Source organism: Artibeus jamaicensis, unplaced genomic scaffold (genome assembly GCF_021234435.1).
Source record: "Artibeus jamaicensis isolate MK-2021 breed Jamaican fruit bat unplaced genomic scaffold, CSHL_Jam_final contig_834, whole genome shotgun sequence".
In the NCBI taxonomy this organism is placed as follows: Eukaryota; Metazoa; Chordata; class Mammalia; order Chiroptera; family Phyllostomidae; genus Artibeus; species Artibeus jamaicensis.
Genome location: NW_026521981.1, coordinates 91,930 through 112,073, shown reverse-complemented (window position 1 = coordinate 112,073; position 20,144 = coordinate 91,930). Strand labels below are relative to the sequence as shown.

General features: G+C 43.6%; 1 protein-coding gene across 1 annotated transcript in view; it reads right to left on the bottom strand.

Moving 5' to 3' along the window:
* The window catches only part of LAMB4 (laminin subunit beta 4), a 128,566-nt gene that overhangs the window by 53,131 nt on the left and 55,291 nt on the right, over positions 1–20,144 (bottom strand). The window contains exons 16-20 of the mRNA XM_053673199.1: positions 12,513–12,698; positions 10,818–10,933; positions 10,104–10,224; positions 2,314–2,491; positions 895–1,038 (exon numbers count right to left, since the gene is read on the bottom strand). Of these exons, the coding sequence (XP_053529174.1) occupies positions 895–1,038; positions 2,314–2,491; positions 10,104–10,224; positions 10,818–10,933; positions 12,513–12,698 (745 nt within the window). The remainder of the gene's footprint in view (positions 1–894; positions 1,039–2,313; positions 2,492–10,103; positions 10,225–10,817; positions 10,934–12,512; positions 12,699–20,144) is intronic.

Here is a 20,144-nt window from a genome sequence, read left to right as displayed (position 1 = left end):
AGTAGAGGCTCAACCCTTTTCTACTGAATTGTTGAATCCTCTGAGCTGATCTTCCCTATACAAAAAAAAAAAATGATGCCTGTTTGTTTGACAGGGTGCTACATGGAAATGTTTGCTCCTTTGTGTATGTCAAGCAATTGATTTTTTTTAAAGAAAAGGGGGAAAAAGAAGTGACAGTGGCCCTAAGCTGTTCACTGGGCTGTTTGCTAGACCAGCAATGACAGGAAGGCAGCCATCACTCTGAACCAGGACTGAGAGATATGTCCCCTGCCTGAAGGGAGGATTAACGTGCCTGGCGGTTTTCATGGTTCCTCAGGCAGCTTTCTGTGGGGGACGGTATTTTCACTAATGGTTTACATGATGAACAGAGAATTCTAGACCCTGAATGTGACAGCCACAATAACTGAACTACCCTCTGTGTTTGAAGCCCCATCTAAGCCCTAACTAATGGGCAGCTTATAAGATGAGTTCCAAGACTGTTTGTGACTCTAGCATCAGAAAGTATAATACCCTGGTCACAGTGTTGTCCCCTTTCTCAAGTTTGAAATCTCATCATTGTTTTAGCCTTTCCAGCCTCCATCTTAACATGCCAGATCATACAGCCAACTCCCTTCATGGTGTTTCCACATCTTACCTGGGCTATCCTCTAACTGACGCAGACTGCAAACTCCCAGAAGCTTCTTAACAGAACTCTGCTCAATCAGTGCCCAGTGAGTGGATGAATGAAGTGCAGTACAAAAAATTGCAGCACATTTTATTGACATAGATAGTCTGGATAATGTAGTCCAATTCCCAATCCTCTCCCCTCTGAGATTCCCCACATCAGTTTTCCTGCCTTCAGACCTCCAAGGCTGTGAACAAGAGTGTTTCCCCCATCTGCTTGGTGCTACGTACAGTGACAGCCATGACGCCCCAGACCGTAGCTTCCTGTCCAGCACCTGTCACAGCAGCGCCCGGCCACGTGTGGCTTACACTGGCACTGGCCCCCAAGGGGGCTGCAGCTGGTCCCGACTGACCCCTGGGGGTGACACTTGCAGGCTGCAGGGAATGAAATAAGGGAGTTAGGGGTGCAGGAAGTGACAGAGAAGAACCTAATCCTGTTAGCAGGTCTGGTGGGCCTCTCTTTCACCTGGTCCCTCTCCAGTCCTTAATTCCTTATCTGCTAAAGGAGGATAACATAGGATCTACCTCATGAGATTACAGGGATTAAAGATAATAAGGCCTGTGAAGTACTTACACCAGTGTTTGGCAGGTAGTATGTACTTGACAAACATTACTTAATAAAGTTAATGAAAGGCTTGAAATAAATTGTTTTAATAATTAATTATTCCAATTTAATTATTATTATGTTAATTCCTAATGATCGATGTGGGTGCTGGACTATACCTTTGATTTTTCTCATTCCATATTTTTTCTAAGACTACGGACGCCCTGAAGCCATAGCCCTTCAACAGAAAACAGCACCCGCCTGGAGCTCAGGAAGCCCAGGCTCTGGCTGTAGCAGGCACTCTACAGCAGGGGTTTTCCACTGGGAGGGATTTTGTCCCCAGGGGACATGTGACACATTTTTGGATGTCACAGCCTGGACAAGGGTGCTACTGGTATCAGGTGTGTAGAGGGTAGGGATGTTGCTAAACATCTTTTTTTTAAAAGATTTTATTTATTTATTTTTAGAGAGAAAGGGAAGGAGAGAAATGTCAATGTATGGTTGCTTCTCGTGAGTCCCTTGCTGGGAACTGGCCTGCAACCCAAGCATGTGCCCTGACTGGGAATTGAACCGTGATTGTGTGGTTATCAGGCCTGAGCTCCATCCACTGAGCTACACCAGCCAGGGCCCAAACACCTTATAATGCAGAGGACAACCACCACCCAACCCCCAGAACCAAGTATTATCCAACCCAAAATGTCAAAACTGCTGAGGGTGAGAAACCCCTCCATAGCTTAGTGAACTGGGCAAGTTACCTCATGTTTTTGAACCCTAATCATCTCATTTATTAAATGAAGGTCCGAGAGTGAAAGAAGTTGTTTAGAGTTCATTTCAGACTTAAAATCCCAGGATTCTAAATAAATATTTTAGTGCTATTGTTCCAGCAATCGAGCACTTAATGCTACTGCAAGGCTCCTCTTTCTACACAGTCCTGGGCTGCACATTGGGATTCCAGCACCTCAGTGCCTGCTCTATGTACCTAATCACTGGGCAAGTGGTTGGTTGTTGGAAAAATGCTGAAATAAATGGAATCGATTCACTCATGTCCCAAAAAGCGTTTTACAGGGTAGCAGCACTTCAGTAGAGCCTACTAAACAGATACTCACCCACTGCCCCATTGTGTAGCCTGGCGGACATGCTGACCACGAGCCTCTCACATGCACCAGGCAGCACCTGAGCTCCTGGCTCCGAGGCAATTTCAACACACGTGTGTAGCTGATATTCGTCTACATCCAGTTTTCTGCAGAAATCCTCCGATGCATTGAATTGGGGAAGAAGACTGAGCTTTTAAAATAATGAGAAAAGACTTATGTACGCAACTGTCTGCTGTTCAGATTCCAGTTATAAAAAATCAGATTCATATATGAGAATAATGTTTGAAAAGAGACTAAAAATTCAATTCTTGAAATTCATAGGGCTGTCCAACATTTGGCGTCTCTGGGCCACACTGGAAGAAGAAGAGCTGTCTTGGGACACACATTAAATACACTGCAATGTGTAATCACAAAAAAATCTCAGTGTTTTAAGTAAATTTACAACTTAGTGTTGGGCCCCATTCATAGGCATCCTGGGCCACGTGGAGCCCAAGGGCCAAGATTGGACACCCTGGCTTATGACTAAATATTTTAAGATTTTCACTTATTTAAGAATTCTTCAACTAAATATTTTCATTTATTGATCTATGGCAAAGAAAAGAAATGAGCCTGTATCTTTCAACCATCCTTACTACTATTTTATACCTTGCTAGTAAATTTGTCTTAGATTTGAAAGACTTTTACTAGGCTACTCGTAACAGAAAATTATGGTGGAGGGTATTCCATAGTGTTACTGTAGAACTCTAATTCTACCAAATTCTTCTGTATGAGTTTTGTCTCTTTCAGTTACATATGAAAGTGGTGTTCCACATCAAACTATATCTGCCTCTTGGAGATTCACAGACTAGATTAACATATCAAAGGCCCTCAGAAGTCCTGCAAGAAAGATGCTCTTTAAACTCAGTGTTTTCAGACTTATTGGACCATTTGGTCCTACATTCAAATAATACTAACATCTCATGAAGTCAGTAATTCACAGATGCATTTTGGGAATTCCTGGCTTAGATCACATAGCTATTATGGGGACAAATGCCTTATTAATTTACTCTCAAAGAGAATTCATCTATAGTTTAACATCTATGTGAAGGAAAACTTTACAGTTATATTTTTAAGATTTTATCTAAGTTATAGCCTAATGCATTTTGAAAAATTTATTTAGAGCTTAAATGATATAGTAGAGAATGTGTTAGTACAGCAGATTAATCACACCAACTTGGTCATTCTGAAGGGCTGATGGAAAAACAGTATTAAAAATAAGTTTCATGTAGCAGGTCATGTCAGGAGAGAGAACAGGTGGCACAGGTAAATAGCCTCCGATCTTTTTGCTCTGTCCATACTGAAACTATTCTCCATGGCCCTTTAACTCCAACCCTCTCCAGTCCTTCTCTGTTCGTCTTTTGACACACCGGAGGGTAGAACTGAACCCTAGAAGACTATTTCAAAGTGTCTCCACACTTCAAACCTCTCACCTCATTTCCCTGTGCTTCCGGCATGTGTCATTGCTTCTTTCCCCTCTCACTTCCCAGTAAAAATAGACCCCAGATAAGGCACTGGAGCCGCCTACTTCCTGCCCGACAAACTCCAGGCTCACAGGGGAGACCACCTGTCTTTGACCCTTCCTGCTGACAGCGAAGAAGGACCCCAGTGGGAGAAGTGTCCCACTGCTGTCCTCTGCCCTCGGGACACGTTTCTGTAGGTTATACTTACTTGTTTTAATCTCTGTCTCTCAACTGGCAATTAAATGTGCTTATGTCTCTCTTGTCTGTAAAATCACCTCCTGGATCTGATGTAGTTCTCTTGCTAGTGTCCGGTCTGACTCCCTGACAGGTCAGGCAAACAGGGAGACTGGGCCACTGGACTCTAAAGGACACTTTTTTGTGTGGAAAATCAGTTCTTTGCCATACCACTGCCTCCTCTTGCATTTACTTTTTGTGCCGGTGGGGTACCTCTCTCTCCACACATCCCTGTTTGGTTCCTTAGGTTCTTTCATCAGCCTCCTTACTCCACGCCCGCTTCCTAGTGACCATGACAGTGACGTCTTCGGTTACTACGTACGGATTGCTGACATGGGATTTTACATCTCCTGTCCACATCTCAGTCGTGGGCTCTGGATCTGCACAGATCTGCACAGACAGGTCTATTGGGTGTCCCATGGGTACTACAAAACAAACACACCCGAAACCTCCTTTCCCTCCTGTGCCCACTGTCAGGAACCAGTGCCACCATCCACCAGGCTGCTCAGTGCAAAAAACTGAAGAAGGTCACTCTGCCTCTTTGTCATCGCTGCTCCACACCCAGCCCACATCCCCCACACATCAAGTCCATCACAAACTCGGTCAATCTGACCTCTTTACTGTGCCTGGGATGCATTTGTTGCTCTTTGTCTCCCTGTAACTTTCCTCAGTTTGACCACCTAGATTACCACGGTGGCAGGCCAACAGATGTCTCATCTTCCACTCCTGTCCTCTCCTCTCATCAGTACTCTGCTGTATAGTCATAGTGATTCTTTTTTTGAAGATTTTATTTATTTATCTTTAGAGGGGAAGGGAAGGAGAGAGGGAGAGACATATCAATGTATGGTTGCCTCTTATGCATTCCCTGCTGGAACTGGCCTGCAACCCAGGCACGTGCCCTGACTGGGAATCGAACCGTGATTCTTTGGGTCGCAGGCCCGCACTCAATCCACTGAGCTACATCAGCCAGGGTCATAGTGATTCTTTAAAAGGCATTTTTTTTTTCAGATAACTCCCTCCTTCAGTGGCTTTCCATTGCCTAAGGATAAAATGTAAACTTCACATTTATTTATTCATTCATTCATTCATTCCCCTCAGCTTCATGGTTCTCAATGTGGGGCAATTCTAGGGGGCATTTTGGAAATTCCAAGGGATGGTTTTGGTTGTCACCACAGTTGGGCAAGGTGTAGTACCAGCACTTTGTGGACGGGGGTCACAAATACTAGACATTCTCACAAAGAGAAAAATCATTCCATGTCTTCTACAGTAGGTTTTGAATGTTCCACTGGATATCCACAGAGAAGAAATCCCCGTTTACTCTATGTTTTAAAAACATGTTAAACAAGTTTCCGACACACTGCTCTTGTGGCCGTCGCACACACAGTGATTCTACATGTATGAGCATCGCCTGCTTCACTGTCTTCAGGCGCCTGTGCGTCCTCCTACTGCAGCACGTGAGATTGCTTCACAAATCACTTTCCTTTTATTTCTTGTCCGCATTTGCATATTACATTGACATTATGTGGAAATTCTGTGTGCAGGCAGGCTACAAGGCCTATGGGATCTCGTTTCGGGGTAATGAAGAGTATTATAAAGTATTTGTAATAAGAAAGGGAAGGCTGGGTCAGGTGATGTTGAGAACCCTGCTGGGCCACATTAAACTTTCAGTTGTTTCCTGGCACTGCTCCCAGCGCCACTTAACACACCGTGTTGCCATGTCTTGCGTTGTCATCTGCGTTCCCTGTTGAGAGAGTCGGCCTCGACTCAGCTGGGAAGGTGCTTGTTTTGTGTACACCTGTGCCTGCCATGGTGTCTAATTTGTAGTATGTGCTGCATACAAACTTGTCCGATAAGGAGCTATAAATAAATTTCTAGTATTGTATTTTTAAGTTGATACTTCGATGACTTTTTCTCCAAACACAAACCAAGGGGACAGAGATACAGAAGGAAGCTAGATGGGTTGGGGCTGGGGTTGAAGGCAGCCAACTAGGGGTCCATTATTCGGAGCAATCAGTCCGAGCCAGTGAAGAGTTGGCCAATTTTGGTATCAGATGGACCAAATGAGAAGAGTCCCTGTCAGTGTAGTGTGTGTACTGCCATGACTCACTCCTCCTAGAAAGTCTAAGCACTTTGTGTTTACCAAGTACAGCAGTTTCCACAGTGTCAAAGAAATATGGCAGTTTTATATCGTAGGATACCTAATATACTTTTGACTCTAAACACACTTTTTAAAAAATAAAAGTTTTATTTATTTATTTTTAGAGAGAGGAGAAGGGAGGGAGAAAGAGAGGAAGAGAAAGAACATTGACATGTGAGAAAAATATCGATTGGTTGCCTCTCACATGTGCCTCAACTGGGGACAGTGCCTGCAGCCAAGGCATGTGCCCTGACTGGGAACCAAACCAATGACCTTCCACTTGGTGGGGTGACGCCCAACCAACTGAGCCACACTGGTCAGGGCTATACACACTTTTATGAAAGCACATATCTTGTAATAAGGGAAACTGAAAAAAATTTAAGTGTCTCACTATACAGCCAACAACAAAAAAAAATTGATGCAGAAGGGGCATCCAGAGATGAACAGAACTTTCACCTGGTCTTCTAAGTAATTCATCTTAGTTTCAGATGGAAATGTTAATCTGGCTGCAGAAGAGAGTAAGCTTTGGAAGGACCAAGTCCCAAACAGTCAAATATCTTCCCAGAGCAGCAAAATCGTTGGTGTATAAACAACCGTATTAGTCTGTAATCATAAAATGTGTAATGATTTTGTCCTACTACACAGCCTTGGTGAGGCACTCGAGGGGATATTGTACCCTGATCAGATCTTCCCGCCTTCTAGCTGCTGTGGCACTGGCTGCCAGAAGCTCCCAGCTGTCCCACCCTCCAGAAAACTGGAGTCCGTCACACCACCTTGTCCAGGAGTTAATGCACTCACTGGGGGATGAGGTGCTGAGCCTATAGCCAATGACATGGGCACACGAAGGCCTGGGACTTTGCCTCCAGGTGGCACCAATTCTGTGGTGTAAATCCTGTGTCCTGAGCTGCGGTGAGATCAGGCTATAGCTACACTTCAGTGCAGACCGCATCCTTGCTTCGCTCCTGCACTCTTATTCCCCTCATTTCTCTTCTCCCACCTGCCTGCCCTCAATAAATCAGGTGCCCCTGAGACCTTGTCCCAGCTTCTGCTTCTGAGGAATCTGACCTAAAGCAGGGACCTATAGCCTCTTCAATGGGTTCTGACAGCTTGTCAAGATCAGCTTACTCTCTTCATTCTTACTCGGGTTTTGGTGTTTTAATACTTATATAAAAGAATGATTGCTTGAAAACTAATTGGATATATATACTTTTAAGTTAACAAAATAGATATATATTTAAGTTAATTCCAAATTATCTACTTGTATCATGTAGCTATCAAATATCATTGCCACAGTTTTGTTTACATGGCTCCGTTCTGTATCAGGATGAGAATTCTCAGAGGGCAGAAACCGTATTTACTCTCCAGGAGCCAGCACAGTGCCTGGCCCACCCACTCCACGAATGGGTGATGAATGGGTAATTTGGATAGTCATTTAATACAGCATCAGGCGATAATCTCTGGAGTTTATGAAGTTTAGAAATAATTAGGATATGGATTTAAAATGAGGAGTAAGTTGGCTTTTATAAATTTGAGTGTCAGGACTATTATTATTATTATATACACCTTTGTGATTTAGGACTTCTTTATTTTCCTCCTGTCCCTTCCTTTACTCTGTCTGAGCCCCCAACTTCTAGTTTTTGTGCCCCTGAATTAAACCTGTTGGGTGTGATTTTCTTTCTTTGTAACTCAGTTGTTGATTCATGATCACAGTGCTATTTAAAGGTGCTCAGGAGAGAATATAGATTGTGTGGCTAGGGGAACCACGATAGTTTGATTTCCCATTTAAGAGTTTGTTTCAACTTTCTACTTAATTTCTACCATCATATGATAGAACCTTACCATGATATTACATGGCCCCTGGTGCAGGCTTTGTACTACTTTTCAATAAAATGCCACAGAAAATCAAATCACCTAGTTAAAATTGAATTTCAGGGAAGCAAAGGATAATTTTTTTAGTAAAGGTATGTCTCATGCAATATTTAAGGGCAACATCTGGGACATATTTATACCACATTCAAATGTGATTGGCTATCCTCTTTCTGCTTTTCCTTCCTTCCCTTCCTCTCTGTCTCTCTAACTTTCCTTCTTTCCTTCCTTCCCTCCTTCCTTCCTTCCATTTTTTTGCTAAATGTTACAATCTGCCTTTGGTAAAATAATCCTAAAATGAAGGCGTTTTTTGATGTTATGATAGCTTACTTTGTTGAATAAAATCCAATATATACCTGCCTCATATTGAATTCTATAGTAGATGATGAAATAGCAAAGTTCCAGGGTTATAAATTTAAAACATTCAATAGTGACAAATTGAACTTTGAAGACACAATTCACAAAATATGAATACATGGCTAATTAAATCAGGGTCCAACAAACTTCCTATAAAAGGCCAGATGGTAAATATTTTTGGTCTCTTTTATAACTACTGAGCTCTGCCTTTGTAGCTTGAAAGCAGCTGTAGATAATACGTAAATGAAAGGGTACAGCTGTGTTCCCATAAAATTCTCAGGTTGTAGTTTGCCAATCAAATCATAATATGAGAAAATGCTCACAAATATTTAAAAATACATTTTAAAAAGGCAATTTGATTTTTATATGCAAAATTTCTTTTAAAACCCCAAAAGATTAATATACAATTGTACTTGTATGAAACTGCTACTTTCACACATTACTGATAACCCTGAAAATTAACTGGAGAATAGCTTTCAGAAATTAATTTGGTAAGTTATTTCAGGAGCCATAAAACCTTGGGTAAATAGGACTATATTTTAAAACACTGAAAATATGTACCAAATGTATATAATGAAGAATAAAAGCAACCAGTATTTCACAAGTAGGGGAACAGATATGTAAATTGCGTAAATTTACTCAGTTCCAAAGTCTGCCCAGTGACAAGCCTGGGTCTGAAGCTGTGCAGGGTGAGAGCGCTGGAAGGACTATCTGTGGTCCAGCTCTGTGGGGGAAAGATGCTGAAGGAAGTCACTCAGAACAAACAAAAAACAAGATTGAAACACACTCATAGACAGAGTGATGGCTGTTGAAGAGGAGGGGCTTCGGGAAGCTGGGTGAAAACGTGAAGGCACCAAGAAGCACCAGTTGGTAGTTACAGAATAAAGTACAGGGATGTAAAGCACAGCCTAGGGAACCTAGTCAGGAATGCTGTAATAACAAGGTATGGTGTCAGGTGGCTGCTGGAAATCTCAGGGAGACCACTTTGTAAATGATATGATTATCTAACCACCATGCTGTACACCTGAAACTAATACAAAATAATATTGAATGTAAACTATAACTGAAAAATAAAATTTAAAAAAGTCACTCAAAGAAATACTATGCATAGTTCCTAGCATTAAGACTACATAAACATGATGAGGAAATGTTTATGATATACTGTGAAGTGACAAATGTCCATGTGCAGATCGTATGGGTGCTCTGTTCACAACAACATAGAAGCATAGCATGAATACATGGGAACTTTCAAGGTGTTAATAATTTAAGTGGTGGGATTTCTCCCTAAACAGACTGTAATGCCTGTGATGCTGTCATGGCTCAGAACAGAACTGGGACTCTGGGCTCAGGCAGTCTGGCCCAGATTCCAGACTCCTCACTACCAGCTCCGTGACCCTGTGACACCCTGTGCCTTGGTTCTATCATCTGTGTATGAAGATAACAATTGTGGTTACCTGATAGAATTGTTGACTCTGTAAGACTGAATAATCGAACATGTAAAGTATTTCAAACCATTACTGGCACTGGCACATACTATTCTGTAAGATCTGCAATTATTATCAAGTGACTTTTGTAGAGCATGGGTGATTTTTATAATGAAACAAATACATTTATACTTCTCAAGAAACATGTCACCAGAGGGTCTAAAAGTACAATTATAATAGAACATGGTTTAGAAAGAAATACCCACAAAGCTCTGTGGTACTTACAGAATCAACAAGGATGTGTGAATGAGCGTAGGGCCCTCCTTCCAAAGACTGGGAAAAATAGACGTCTATGAAATATTGTACATCTGGCTCTAAACAGATGGGTGTGGGAAGCAGCATGATTCTGTATTGAGAGAAATAAAGCAAAAATTCAGCGACAAAAGTACAGTTACATAACCGAAGTGCCACCATGGTTGGCAGCATTCCACCTATGTGCTGGCATGGGTCCCGTGTGGGGCAGGGGCATGGTCTGGGTGGGCTGCGTGGGTGGTAATCACACACTGACACTCTCCACGGCTCTTCCACAGGTTGTACCAGAGCAAAGCCTCAGAAAGTACTGGCCACCGGCCGGCTGTCAGGACCTGCTGTGGGGAAAGGATGATAAGAAAATCCTTCATCTTATCTATCCTGCTAATATCATCAGGGTCTCTGTTTTATTTTGCCACAAATCTCTAATGAGACAAAATTTGTTGCTTCAAAAATCAGTAGCTTTTTATCTCACAGACTCTGAGCTGGGATAACTCAAGCTGAACATTTTAATCTTATTCTTGCAGCATTTTACTTTTTCACATGTCAAGTCCATGGGGGAAACAGGAAAGGAACGTTCTTCAGTCTTCTTTAATACATCTGTTCTCCCACTTAATTCCTAGATGAATATCTAGGATAGCTGAATAAAATTCTAAGAAACCATCAGTGTTTGATGGGTCCCAAGCGTACCTGGAGGCTGCTGGTAGGGCGAAGGATGGAGGCTTTTGCAGAGGGGTCTTGCGTGGACAGCGCTGGCTTCCTCCAGGGGGATTAACTGCAACCTGGACGGCCCAGTCAGCTGCAGACTAGAAAGACGTGGCATAAAAGCACGTCACTGTGAGGATGTGGGAAGCTGACTTGCACGCACAAATGCATACTGATGAATCGTACATGAAATAGAACTTGCAACCCATAGCTCACTTGGAAAATAGAATTTTTGAATCGAAAACAGTCTTAGAGGTTGACTCTCAGGCTCAACTCTCTGGTGTCTGAACTGCAGTCCAGGTAGAGGAGGGTCGTTTCTGGCCATAGCGCTACATGAGCAGTTCACGAGCCTGGAAAACCCTGGTACTCCTGACACCTCTGCTCCCAAAGCATCCATTAATTCATCATGTTCATGGGCCACAGAACAAAAGTAAAAATTAGGAATCCTTCACAAAAGGACATGTATTTTTAACATTACTACATGCATATATAAATTATATGATTTAATAATTATATTACTAGATATATCTATCTGTGTATAAATATATATACACATATATGTATAGTATATGCTTATTAGCTGTACTCTGACAGCCTTACAATTTGGAAAAGGTTTTATTAAAAGATTTTACTTATTCATTTTTAGAGAGAGGGGAATGGAGAAAGAAAGAGAAAAGAAGCATCAATGTGTGGTTGCCTCTCACATGCCTCCCACCAGGAACCTGGCCTGCAACCCAGGCATGTGTTCTGACTGGGAATCAAACCAGTGATCCTTTGGTTCCCAGGCCTGCATTCAGTCTACTTAGCCACACCAGCCAGGCCTCGAAAGCTTTTTAAAGCTGTTAGAGATGGGTCCTCTCTATGGAAAAATTTCTGTGTATATATTTTTAACAACTTTTTTGTTGTACTCACCAGGTCAAAGTCCACTGAAATCCCTTGGCTTTCATTTGTAAGTAGGAAATACAGAATTATGTCATAGCAAGAGTTTCACAATGGACCAGCAGCTCTGGCCATTTAACACACAACAAGCATTTCCAGAGGGACTGTGGGACCATCTACCTCACCAAGCCGGAGAAAATACCCTTTCAGGGGAGATGGTCTGTGGGGTTTCAGGTTACCAAAGAAAATGTTATGAACTGTTGTCTAGATCAAGTGTTTTTCTAATTTGTTTTCTCTTCTGTCTTAGATGTTTCTCAAAAGGTGGGGGAAGGGTAACTTAGCAGTGGGGGGCGAGGGAAGCAGCCTGCTTTTTAGTTTTTCTCTTGTTTCAGAGAAAACCCAAATGCAAATAAATGCCTCTTCTGCATCCCTTGAGTCTGAATCTCTGCACATGTTAGTTTGTTAAAGTTTTAGAAAAAAAGTATCGGGAAAGCAGGATTTATGCTATTTTAGTTATTTATTATTCTTCTACAAATATTCCATCACCACTTCCTTAGGCCTACTGCCTTAAATATATAACTGCAACTTTAGCTTCTCTCCCTGGAATACAGAGTGTGTACATATGGCTCACTGTGTTGCTTTGATATCTTTAGGGAACCCTTTGCTGTATAATGCTCTCCAGATGTTCTACTTTTTGCAAATCATTTTATGAACAACATATCTGCTAAGACTGGGATGGAAACATTTAGTGTGAGAATGCATTTGAAATTTTCACCACCAAAGGCACTGGACTTAGGATACCTGAGTTTCATAGCGAATGGCCACAGTAAAATTCATGGGAGAGGGGATGTTGCTGACAGTGAATCTTAAGCCAGACCCAGGGAGAACCCTGGCAAAGCCAGGTCCGGTCCAGGTAACAGGCGTCCCGGGCAGTGGCTCTCGGAAGACAATGTGAACCGCAGGCATCTGGCCGACAGTCACCGAGCCCTAAAATCAGAGAGAAATGTGTCATTTGTAGCTTTTCCTACACTCAAGCCCTGGAAGAATTCAGAAAAAAAATAAAAGAAGCCCATGTATTTCCTGATGCATGTATGATCTGTCTGAGTCACAGATAATGTATTCCACCCAGGATACAGTCCAGAATATAGCCAAGGATAATGTTGCTCAATCTGCAGATTTGAAATATATGTTATGTATAGAATGATTAATTTGAAAGCAATGATACTGGAAACCACCTTAATGTTAAGTATTGTGTGTGCTAATGAATTGAGAAAATTCCACACTAATAACCTTGGGTTTTCTCAGATACGACTGTAGGATCCTGGCCAAAATGTGGAAAGAAAGAAAAGATTCCCATGCCTACTTCATGGATTTCACCTAAATGTGCATGATGACAGTGAGAAAACCCATATGGATTTGATATTTAGATATTTCTTCCATGCAAACATGAGAAATGGTCTTCTATCTGCTTGGGGGCAGATAAGTACAAAACTAACTCACTTGATTGATTAGCATCCCTGAAAAGCTCTGAACTAGATGTTTGCCTGGGGCCATCTGGACCCTGTAGATAATTTTTCTTTAATGGCTTTTGCATCTGCCTCTCAATACTCACAGCCTCCATGGGAATTCTGCCTTTTGGTGCTTTTGCCTGTATTGCTGTTAATGGTCTCTTGGCTGTTCTCTCTATTCGCTCCCAAGTCCAATACATATTACACACTGCTCACGGCCGGAAGCTTTCAAACTCTTTCTAACTGCCAACAGAATCACGCCCAAATTACTTAGCCTGGAGTTCAAATTGCTCTGTGATCTGCCCCAAACTGCTCTTCATTTGGTAAATGTTTATTTAGTAACAATTCAATGTCTGCCTCTGATTTAGGAAGGCAAAGGTGAACAGGTCCGAGTCCCTGCCGTAGAGTAGTTTAGAACCCTGCACTGGAGGCAGAAATGTGAATTAGAAACTGTGTCGTCAGGTTTCCAAAGACACTGGTATATGTAAACTCATCTATATGCAATATTTTTCAAATACTCTCATAATCGCAGATGCTGTGGGCACCTCTCTGGGACCCTCTTTACCTGGTTGGTGCACCCAGCACCCAGTTGCTGTGTGTGTCACCCCCTTCTCTGGAGAGTTGCTCTCCATGCTCCCTCTGTACCCACCCCTCAGCCCCCCTTTACCCTCCAAGGGAGCTCACAGCCAAAAGCTGGCCTGGTTGTCTCAGGGGCAGGACAACTTTGCCTGTCTTTATACTTCTGGGCTCTCTGTGGTTCAAGCCAAGGTTTGTTTTACCTGAGAAAATATCTACTCTTTCCTCTTCTCTATCTTGTTTTCTTCACTCTCTTAAAGAGGTTTCCTGAAAAACATTTTCTCAATAGATCACATGCACCTGAATCCAGTCTTAGGCTCTCTTTCCATGGTACTTGACCAGAGACAGTTGGTACCAGTTTACCTAAAAGTAGACTCTAAGATGCATTTCTGGAAGGGGCTCATTTACTGTTCAGCTAGTGATGAGCACCCTTGTGAGGGATATGTTCTGATGAGCCCTGGTGTGCAGTAGCAGAACAGCTGCTAAAACTGTCATCTGTGGAGACCTGGGACAGCATAAAGCTGAGCAATAGGGGGAAAAAGTAATTATAAGGACTGTGGAGATGGGTGGCTGTTGTTGGGGGCCATTGATGCTTTGATGAAAGAACATGACAAGCTCAGGGCAATCAGTCATCCATTTTGAGCAAAGTGTGAGAATCAGAGGGCCTCCTTGGTGGCATTTAAAGAGGTTTTCATCTCCTTTAGCTAGAGGAGGGAAGAGATAAAGACCAGGCACAAGACTTCACTAGAAATGCTGTAGATCTGATACAAGGTGCAGCCAACAGAGGGGCCCCAAAAAGGGATTTGGAATGGGATCCAGAACTCAAGGTATATAGGAATATTGGAGAGACATATAAGATGTCCTCACCCCTTCTCCCACAGGTGTGAGTTGGGGGAAGGGACACATGGAGCAGGAACATGCAGGGCTGTTTTGTATACCACGGCCTTGCAGCTAATCCATGGCATGGTCATTTAACATATCTATAGCCTTTGGCGGGTCACTTGGATATTTTACATGGCTGTGGCCAGGCTTGGAGCCAGGGGGATGGAGGTCATTTCCTCTGCAAGATGTAACTAGGGGGCAGATCCCCGGAGTTATAGCACCTGTGTGGGAGCTTGGAGAAGATTGGCTCCATGACATGGGGCCATACCTGCCCAGACTCATGATGGCAGCCCAGTAAACTTGGAATAATACAGGAATGCTGGCAGGTGCAACTGATTGTGGGAGGAGTTGGAAATAGGGGTACAGAGGAAGATTGGCATGGGGATTTAAACCCAGACATGGCAGGCATTGAGGGGAGAGCCACACGGTTGTAGCAGAGTGAGGACCCCCTCTTGCCCAGGTGAAGAAGAACCAGGTGGCTTTGCCAGAGTGGGGACCCCTGCAGGCAGGTGAAGAAGAAAGCCACGTGCTTTTGGTGGAGTGCAGGCCCCTGCAGCTTTGGTAGAAGAGGCCCACGCGGCTTTGGGACGCCCCTTTGGCTGCATGGCCTGGAAAGCAAGAGAGACTTTGACTGGAATTTGGTACAAAAGAACTCTTACCAGTGGACCGTGAGAAGGTGCCACATGACTTTGGATTAATTGGAGATCCTGCCTGGATGGAGACCCACCAGACGATGGCAGCGACCTGAAACAGGGACGTGTGCTGCTTTTCCTGAGACACGGTACCCTGAATTAGGGCAGGGGGAAAGGAAGCGCTGTGGGCATCTGTGGTTATCCTAAAGGACTTTGATATATTAATGGGGACATTGGGTCACTACTTTAAGTCTGTATAGCTTTAAATAAACCTTTCCTTTCCTTTTCACAAATCTCTGGCATTGAGAGATGTCTTTCCTCTGGCAGCAGACAGATGAGCCCAGCAGGTATTAGTATACTGTCCTTGGGAGGGGCCCCTGTTTTCTGTAACAGTTTTTGGCATCCCTGGGTGGGCCAAATATTGCCCCCCCTTGGACCTCTGTTCTGTAACAGAACTTCAGAGAGGGCTGAATTCTTACCTTAGGTAAGTCACCTCTGCCAAAGTTAAGCCCTTCACAGGGAAGCCATGGGGTCTTGAGACATGAATGGTACATGAGAGAACCTTGAACCCTAAGGCTCTCCTGAGCACTCTTGGACTATAGAAGTAATCCACTTACTCTTATTAGAAAATGGAGATACTCCTACTCCATTCCTGTCACGTTTGGAGACAATGCAAAAATCTTAAATAATTACAGGTGTCTTAAACAAAATGTGCACTTTCCTTGGGCTCTTCCTGTACTACTCCTCTGACCACTTGCCTTGTAATTAGGGCCAACTTCAGCATGATGATCTGACTGGGAAAGTGCTGGATCTTTGAGAGGGACCTGGTTAACATGTACTAGTAGCAACTGGGAAAGGATGGTTGGATATGAATCCTGATGATGTTAGACCAAGGGGCAGAATATGAAACTAGGGAACAAGAATTTGTCGATTTGGGGGGTCACCAGTGATCTAGGATTTAACACTCTGTCAAGGGCTCTGAGGCCCTGGGAGACTGATCTAATGTGTTGCTGGAGTAGCTCTTACAAGCTTTGCAAAAACTGGAGCCCAGACTAAGGAAAAGATGCCAGAACTGCTGTAGCAGGCTGTGGAAGAAGGACTATAAGACTCAAAGAAGTAGGCATGCTAGAATGAATCTAAGATACAAGACTGTAAACCCCACCAACTGGCTATGTTTTGGGAGATGTGGAGGACGTTCCATTTATCAAGACAGTAAGGAATGAACTGGTGAGAGAGGCACCAGCATCCCTGAGAAGCAGAGGAGTTTATCCCATAGTCTGCTAGGATAAACCAGTATGAACTAAGCTGGTTTGTATCAAGGTGGAGAAGAGAACTTCAGACCATTAAAGGCTGGGTAGCACTTAATTCTCAAAAGCAAGATGGGTATAATTATTTGGGCAGCAAGGTTGGAATAGGAGACAAGGGGACCTAACTCACAGGAATCTTCTGTGGAGATAATTAATAGAACATGGTGTTCGTAGGAGCAAGATAGGTGAACAGTCAACAAAAGTATTGCTTAATATCCATAATCAAAAGTGATCAAGAATGAATTGGCAGAAGAATAGGGTCAGCTGCCCAAATGAAAATCCATGATCCTTTCCCAAGTTCTAGGTCTGAGCTACTTCTCAGACATAGAACCCAGTGACTGAACAAGAGTCCAGGCCCCCATGAGGAAAAACTCTTCAACAGTATGCTAAGTGTGATTCTCTCACTCATTTCCCAAAAAGATATATGGTTATTTACTTGAGTCTGCTGGGGAGAAAAAAGTCAAGATTTTCCCAAGCGTTGGTGGATATAGAATCAGAGCTGATATTGATGATCAGGTACCCAAAGTGCCACCATGTTCTGTCCCCCTATTAGAACTGAGGCATATAAGGCTCAGGTAATAAATGGAGCCTTGGTCCAGGTCCTTTTCACAGTGGATTCCCTGTGTTTACTAAACTACACAATCATTGCTTCTCTCAGTTCCTGAATATGTAATTGTATGGACCTGCTTAGCAGTGGACATTGATTCTTTCACCTGTATGTTAAGAGCTCTTATAGTTGTAGGAAATGCCAAGTATAAGCTTGTGACATGTCCAACCTATACCCACTCCCTCCCAAGCCAAGATAGCAAACAAAAAAATACTGCAAATCAGAGGCATCCTCAAAGTTCTGCTCTCAAGACTTGATACTGGTTCCCATCATTTTCCCATTACCAACTTAACACAAACATAACCAAGTTGTAGTCTTATTTGTATTTGTTGTGCTAGATGGAGTATCCATACCAGAGTAGATTAACACCATGCTGGTCCATGATATGCAGCCAGTGAAATGCAAAATGTGCTTATTTTCATCCTCATGAAGAAGAAGGAACAATATTTATATTTATATTTACTTGGAATGGTTTGTAGTGTATATTCAGTTCTGCCCCAAGGCTGTTAATTCTCCTGCTCTCTGTAGCCATATAGTCAAAAGGATCTGGACCATCCAGATATTCTGCCTAATAGTACACACATCCCTTGTATTGGAGGATAATGAAGTGTGTCCCTTGGTCCAAGGTGATGTTATGTGGTCTCCCACAGTAGGAATCAGACACTGCACAGCCTTTGCAGCACCACTCTCTGAGGGCTCACAGAGCATCTGACTGACCAGTGTGGGAAAACATAATATCTCCTCAGCACAAGGGACCTGATTTACAAAAGTGTAGGAGGAGTCATCTGACTTTGGGAGCCACTGCTCCTACACAAGCCATGGCGTACAGAAGATGCTACACAAGATGCTGACCTGAGATGGCAGTGGAAGAGGGCCCCTTAAAGGCACATCAGCTTTACTAGCTTGGAAAAGGGCACCCTGTGGAATGGGGCAGTGTTCTTTAGCATGTTAGTTACTAATTGAACCAGTGGCCTTTATATGACCTCAAAAGGGAGGAAATATGGGTTTAGGAACCAAGGAGGAATAGCCAAGCTCATCATCACTTGCAGTGACCAAGAGAATTTGGGCTTCTTGTCCTGGCAACATTAGGCTCTGTGGGTCTAGATGTCTTGATATTTGGGCAGGGACAAAGAATTCCACAATCTTAAAGCTATGGCCGCTGCATGGCCACCTGAGCTCCTGATGCCTATAGACTAGCAGGCGTGGAAGGAATCCCCACAATTAGTAGGGCTATTGCTGTATAGTGGGGACACAAAAAATATGTATGGGAGCTGAGGTGAGCCACTGAGGCACCTTTGGAGCTCCCATACATGTGGTTTGATAAAGGCATGGGAACCTGGGGCTCAGAGCCTGGAAGCATGAGAGTCTAGGTCATCTCCCCAAGAAGTGCTAGTTGAGGATTAGGGGAATCTGGAATGGGTGGCAAGGAGGGAGGGAGATAGTGAATATCAGTTACAACCTTAGGAGCCACTGCAGCAGTGGAAGGCTCATCCACTTCCATAAACTTCCCCAGGAATTGTGACCACGAAGGAGCTGTGTCTGCAAGGAGTGAACTCAACATGGAAGCAACCTGGCAGAGTTGGCTTCACGGGCATGGAGCCTGTGTAGTCACATAGGGCCCCATGCTCAGATGGGCCTATGCTTGGAGTAATGCTCTTCTGTCACCATCTAAAAACAATTTTTATCTTTGAAGTTGTCTTTTAAGTTGTGGTAGACCACTTTGCGTGATTCTAGTAATTGTATCTCAACCCCTTGTGGCTAAGGGTGAGGGACAACCTTTGGCATGCGAGCCACTGGAGACAAAGCTTGTCTCTGGTAGCAAACACTACCTCAGTTTCCTCTCCCTGCCCCCAAAGCTTGGTTGGAAGTCAATGACGGGTAAGACCCCTCACAGTGGGGGGCAACCTAAGCCAGACTCGATCACTTGGGAGGCCTTCATGGAAGGACAGAGAGCAAAGGACTCTCACCCTCCAACTTTGACATAGCCAGAGTCCCCACGTCCTCTGGGAGAAGCACTTCCTGGCTCCAATCCCCTTAAGCCTGAATACCTGTGGGGAGAGGTGCAGCTCCTTGCCTTGCTAGAGCGTGTCCTGGGGAAAAATCTGGCATCACAGACTTCCTGACAAACCCATGAAATCTGCTTTGTTAAGAGTGCTTTCATTCATATGTTAAGGGTTCGAGCAGGAGACCCTAAAACTCTGTTCCTGACAGACTCGGACTCATACTAAGCCCTCAGATTTCTTTGAAATGTTGTCTACTGTTTGATCCTTGCCTCCCTGTATTCCTGTGTATTACAACCCAATAAAAGGCCCTGGAGGAGGGGGCTTGAGGCCTTTTTCCCCTGTGAAACTGGCCACTGCTCACTTCTCCTCCCCAAGCAGATCACATCATGTCTCGGTCATATTTACTCTCATCCGTGGCACACGGGGGGACTTGCGAGGAAAGTCACTCCCACAGTAAGTAGAGTCCCTTCGGATGATGGAGCATGCACATGCCCAAAGAGATGCGCACAATATGTGTCTACTTCCTTGCTGCCCACTCACATACAGTGCCTGTGATGCCCATGAGAATAGGATTCAAGTGGACCTACTATGCATTCGGTGAGACTCAAAGTGAGTACCAAGAAAGGTGTTACATCTATGATTGAGTAAACAGGGGCACTGATGGTTCCAGGAAGCCAAGCCTTCTGTTCCAGCCAGAACTTGAGAGCAGGAGGAAGGTGAAGGCATTCCAAGTAACACATTATTCATTTTATTTCTCTGTGTAAGCCAACAACTCACACTGAAAACGATGGTGAGAAGGAAGGAGAAAGACAGAGCAACTCATAGTCTCTTCCACTTCCAGCCCTTCCTTACTCATCAGTAAGCTGATGGTAGAGAGCATTGGCAAAATACACATCGAGAAGTGAAGCAAAACCAGCT